General features: G+C 33.1%; 1 protein-coding gene across 1 annotated transcript; it reads left to right on the top strand.

Annotated features, from left to right (window-relative positions):
* The first annotated feature begins 3760 nt into the window (after positions 1–3760).
* On the top strand, positions 3761–5785 carry LOC105322247 (uncharacterized). The gene is made up of 3 exons (XM_011420850.4): positions 3761–4162; positions 4497–4605; positions 4900–5785. The coding sequence occupies exons 1-3, from the start codon at positions 3872–3874 to the stop codon at positions 5712–5714; spliced, it is 1215 nt and encodes a 404-aa protein (XP_011419152.3). The 5' UTR covers positions 3761–3871; the 3' UTR covers positions 5715–5785.
* Positions 5786–6246: the final 461 nt, after the last annotated feature.

Raw genomic sequence — 6246 nt, 5'->3', positions numbered from 1 at the left:
GAAATAGATTATGATATTATCCATTTTTATAGTACAATTAATTTTTCAGGGCACTAGTTATGGAGATTCTCATCATATCTACTTTTCAAACTAATAGTTATGTTAATAATATATCCATTATATTTTCCTTGTGAAGGGGGGGGGGGATTTAGAAAAAAATATATTGTACTGTAATATTCTGATTAAATAAAAAATGGAAGAAGTCATGGTAACGATTATATATCAAATTTAATAATAAAAAGACACCGCGCCGCCAACGACATCAGCAATATAAATTTTACCTAGTAACATATTGTTATCAGTATTTTGCTTTTACTTTTAACAAACAGAAGAACAGTAATGTTGTTTTTATCAGCTTGTTTTATTATAAAATATAAGTACTATTTCTTATTAAAAAAAACCTTCTCTTTCTAGTTTAGATGTATGGTTGCGTATTTTTCTGTTTGGAATAGATTTTTTTTTTAATTTGGAATTGTCAATGTAATGCTCTTAGGCATTACATGTGAGTGAAGGTTTGATACCTGATGGTTTTCTGAAAGTATACATTGGGAAGTTTTCTACCTAATCATAATAATACATTTGACTAACTGGCAAATTCTGCAAAGTCATTAATATAACGGTTTTGATTTTTCATATTTTTTTTTGTGGAGTTAGTATAAATTTCAAGATTTAAATAGTGCAAAATATTTGTACTGATAGATTTTGTACCTGAACAAATTTAGTACATATTTCTGGGAACGATTCTCATTTGTGTTGTGAACATTCTTCATTTGCATTAAAGTAGATTAAGATCTTTTATAATTTTTATAATTGGTCTGTCAATTTAAAAGTCTTGCCATTTTGATAGGGAATATTTTGAATGTCAAAGACTTTGTAGAACGTGCAGAATTAGCGTTCTGTCTATTAAACAACCGGTCGTTGAGACCGGAGAGGAGTAAAATGGAGAATATTTGAAAAAGTCAGGTTTTCTAACAACTAAAACAAAAAACACGTGGTTGTAGATACGTCTCATGCTTCAAGGGGCATGGTCACGATTTTGGTCAAAAATTATTTTTTCGATTTTAATGTTTACAATGCTTCAGTAAGTCATTTTTAATAGGCAACCAAAATGTGAATGTCATTTGATGAGTTATAAACGAGTTACAAAGCTTGCAATTCTTCCCTATGTAAACAAAGTGTTTATTTACATTTTGAATGTTGAAGTGAAAATTCTAGTTTTAGACCTTAAATGAATGAATTAATCGTAAGGAACCGTTTATTTATGCTTAAAATGAATAATAAGATAAACAAACCAGCTTGAAAAAGATTTTTTACCGGTATATTCGACCTATGTAAACAAAAACAGGGCATGAGCCTTGTTTACATGACGAAGAATTGTGAGCCCTGTATATTGCTTAAAACTCAACGACTGGCACTAAAATTTCAATTGATCATTAGAAATGTATTGCTCAAGCATTGCAAATAATAAAAGCAGAAAAATAAAATTTGACCAAAATCGTGACCATGTCCCTTTAAAGTAAGGCTAATGAATATTGATACCCTATTTCCCTTATGTCACACCTATGCCCAGGAAGGCCCAAAAGGACCCCACTATCGCTGTCAGCATTCAGATTCGGAACGCCTTTTGACGGAAACCTTGGTGACGACCGAGCTTCAAAGACCCCAAGAATACGGATACCTGATGGATAAAATCTTTTAAGTGTGGTATCACCCCGACTGTCAGACTTAGCTTACACAAACATAAACGAGATTTTACAGCTAGAAAAATTAATTTTGGATCTCTCCCAGATTGAGAAAACTCTTTTTAAATTGTTTGTGGGGCAAATCGATGTACAACTTCAATTAACAAAAATACAATATCTGACCGAACAGGAAGATCTCAACAACATATTACAAGACTGTACCATTCAGGTAAAAAGAATAAAACTGTTAAATAACCAGAATTAGTCGGAATCGGACATATTACTCATCAATTTTATCGAAAAAAGGAGTTTATTAATGATTGTCCCTTTGGCAATGTCGCGTTAGCTGCTTTCTTCTCAGCTCATGATCGCTTACACCTTTACAAGACGTTAGGAAATGTTAGGGGATCGTGGATTTTTTTTTCGATACATAAAGTATCGTCTATCAACATGTGCAATGACAGTACAACCCCGCCATGGTGAACAGTTTAGGAGGATGAACAGATGAACTAATGAGTGATACTTTCAACAAGTAAAAACTATATTACTATATTAAAATCACGGACTGCACGAAATTACATCAGACTTGAATTCCCAAATATACGTATGAACCATTTCTTCTATCTTACGCAATGTTGCACCTAACAATAGTCCATTTAATTAAAGAAAGTTAATATGAAGATGTAATCAAGGGCTCAGATTTGTATATTTCATGTATATACATGTAATGATTTCGGAAAACCATTTCCAATCTCAAATTTTGAATCTCAAATGAGCCTTCTGAGCTTTTCTAAGAAGTGAACAGTTTTCATTTTGAAACAGAGTTTATTGAAGAAGATTTAGATTAAGAATGATGAATGCTAAGAAAATATAATTTACCTCCATAAACCTCTCACTGACAGTTAAATTGAGAGCATCTTATGATATAAATAAAAAAAAAATTACAGACTTTATTATTAAGTTTAAGGTGGCCTTTAAAACTTACGGAGCAACATTTTTTTCTTTGGTTTAATTTTCTCTCTACGCTTAATCCATTAATTAAAACTGTAGATATAAAATCCCTTAAAATGCTTTCTTATTTACTTACGTCTTCTAGATCCCCCGATTTGATTTATTTTAAAATGTACTTTTCCAAGTGACTTTGACATCATTACTTATAGATAAATGGTGACCATTAATGAAACTCTGAATTTAATCTCTCGTTTTTAAAGGATGTTATGTTTTATATACATAATTAAGTAGATTGAGGCTGTCTATTAGCTGATTTGATAATATGCTTTCTTAGAACTTAGAAGTTTTGCTTGGAAATAATGCTAAAATTAAATTATCATAAAAATGAACCGCTGAATGAAGTTACAAGATAAAAAAGGAACTGGACCAGAATTAATTACAGTTGTATACATTTTTCATAAAAAACTGCTTTATCTACCTTTTTATAATGATATTCTCAGTTTGCCATTTGGTTAATAGAAATAGAACAAAATACACATTTTAATTTTCTGTATAATAAAACATTTTTAAAAATCTGAAGAACATTCAATGTAATTGCTTTATTACACAGTGTAAGGTACCAAACAATATACCAAAGCAGATCTTGCTACCCTTTTATGCATGTAAATACGTTAGAGATAAGTGGGTACCTGTTATATTTTAAATGTACCGAATATTTTGTCCCCATTTTTGTTAGCAAATTGATTGTTATTCATAGCTCTTTAGAACCTAACTGGGCTGCAATCTACACGATTTAGCTCTCACCAGATACTTGATCATTTATACTTTCAACAACCCAAAAAAATATCACGGACTGCACGAAATTACGTCAGACTCATACTACCATACAAATAAGCAGGACCAATGCTTCTTTCTTACGCACTGATGCACCTAACGATAATTCAGTTGATAGAAGAGAGTGGACATGAAAATATAATCAAGGGCTCAGCTTTGTAAGTTTGATGTATATACGTGTAATGATTTTTAAAATCCATCCGTTTTTCAACTCTGGAATCTGGAATCTCGAATGAGCCTTTTGAGTTTTCCTAGGAAGTGAAGAGTTAATATTTTAAAAACAGAGTTTATTCCCCATTTCAAGAACGTGAGTTATTCCCCCTAATTGGAACTCTCCTATTGTAAAACTGCGCATGCGTTAAAATATACGTCTACTTCCGCGGGCGTTCTTGACAACTGTCAAAATGGACGTACGAACGAAAAGCTCTGCTTCGGGATACCGCTCAAGAAAGTATTGTTGTATATGTAGTAATTATAGGGGGAAAACCGTAGAGGGACAAGTCGTCAGTCTCCACAGATTTCCAAGCGATACAGATAAACGTAGAATATGGCTGCAGCGAGCAAGGTTAGTGCGCAAGGACTTCACCTACACCAAGAATTCGTACGTGTGTTCTTCACATTTCGTGAATGGTAGCGGCCCCTCTGCAGCCCATCCTTTGCCGTCGATATTTCCGAACAAGGTGTTCAAAACATCGGTTAGTATAAACGATAAAACATGTTTGATTCACATTCGTGGGGAGGGGGGGGGGGTAAATCCAGCATATCTTGTAAGATAACGTATGTAATGAATGATTTTGAGTTTAGTGTTTGAATGATAATGTTGGAAGTTATTATGCTTCAATCATTTAGTAATATTCCTCAATTATGTTTAAAAGTGTTTGTCATTGTTTATTTATTTTTTGAATGTATCTTATTTATTAACTATCATTGAGTGTTTTTGTGTATGTAAATTAATGTGTTAAAGGGGGTGGGTTCAGAGATAGAGCAAACATTTGAATTAGTCAAGAACAACATTACTTTGCAATCCAGGCACCCTCAACCACAAATGCCCCAGCTGTTCCCTTTTCTCATGAGCCAGGTGTGCAGGACAATCAGCTTCCTGAGAGTGAGGATAACCAGGATAGCCTTGAACAAACAGGTTCTACATAATTTGTGACTATTACTTAATATAACTGATGTAAATTTAATGAGAAACTTAAAATTTTGCTACATATTTTTTATAATGTATTTCAAGGTGGTATGGGACAGCTCCATATTGTGATGCAATTCTTATCAGAAAAAAAAACCTAATTGCATGCATGAATTTAAAATTTTTCCTCTCTGAAAATTTTACCCAACAGTGTAGCGCAATGCGTTACATTATAATTATAAATCTATAAGTCATGAGTTCGAATCCCTTACTGATATGCAGTATATATAATTTGAATTTCAGATGAACCGTTAAAGGATTCCCTAAATATGCACGATTACCATAAAGACTGGACAACATGTGCTGGTGAAGTTCCAAAAAATAAGGAAAGTCAGACTATTTTGTTAACTGTAGATTCATCAACACAGACTGATGAATCCTTTTTTAACAGCATGGCCATGAAAAAGTGTGTTTCCTCCTCTGCAGAAACACAGACTGATGGAAAGCTTTTCATTGATAAAGGGATTCAAGTTTCTAGACCTGTGTTCACCTTTGAAGATGTAGAACAGGATGACTCCAAAATTTTATTCTACACAGGTATTCCTAACAAAGAGACATTTAATGCTGTGTTTGATGAAATAAAGGATAATGCACTCGAAAGTACAACACGTGTAGGGATTTCATCTTCAAATCAAGGACGACCAAGAAGACTAAGGATTATTGACGAGTTTTTTCTTGTTCTCATGAGACTACGGCTGGGATTACTCCTAGAGGATTTATCAGACAGGTTTAATGTTAGTGTTTCAACTTGCAGCAATATTTTTAATTTATGGATTGATTTTGTGTTTGTTCAGTTGCAGCCTTTGATAATGTGGCCATCCAAAGAAACAATATATGCCACCATGCCATGTTCATTTAAGGGAAAATTTAGTAACTTCAGAGTCATATTAGACTGTACTAAAGTTTTTGTGCAAACACCTAGTTCTCTTGCTAACAAGTCATTACTCTACAGTGATTATAAATCCCATATGACATTTAAAGGACTCATAGGCATCAGCCCAGCAGGTGTTACAACATTTGTTTCAGACCTTGGGGGGGGGGGGGGGGAGTATAAGTGACAAACAATTAACAAAGAATTGCGGAATTTTAGATTTGTGTGAAGTTGGCGATGCTATCATGGCAGATAAGGGTTTCATCATTTCAGATCTAACTACGCCAAAGGGTATTCATCTTATTATTCCCCCTTTCAAGAAAAAAAATACACAAATGTCCAGAAGTGATGTCTTACTGACTCGTGAAATAGCACATCTTAGAATACATGTTGAAAGACAAATGGAAAGAATTAAGAACTTTCATATTTTTGAAGGTGTGATGCAGTTAAGTATGGCATCTCAGTGTTCTAAAATTTGGAAAATTTGTGTTGCTTTGACAAATCTCCTTCCCCCTTTGTGTACTGTTCCAGAATATGACATTGCTTCATAGCTAAATAGTGAAAATGTGCTTGCATACAATTTAAGGTTCTTATGATAGAAAAAAATATTCCTATAACTTGTTCAATGTCTGCTTCCAATATATATAGCTATAGTTATTTGATGAGATTTTCATATTTTTTAATTGCATGTGCATAAATTCAGTCTCATTATAAAGAAG

This window comes from Magallana gigas, chromosome 4, assembly GCF_963853765.1.
Source record: "Magallana gigas chromosome 4, xbMagGiga1.1, whole genome shotgun sequence".
NCBI lineage: Eukaryota > Metazoa > Mollusca > Bivalvia > Ostreida > Ostreidae > Magallana > Magallana gigas.
This window is presented reverse-complemented; position numbering and strand designations above follow the sequence as displayed.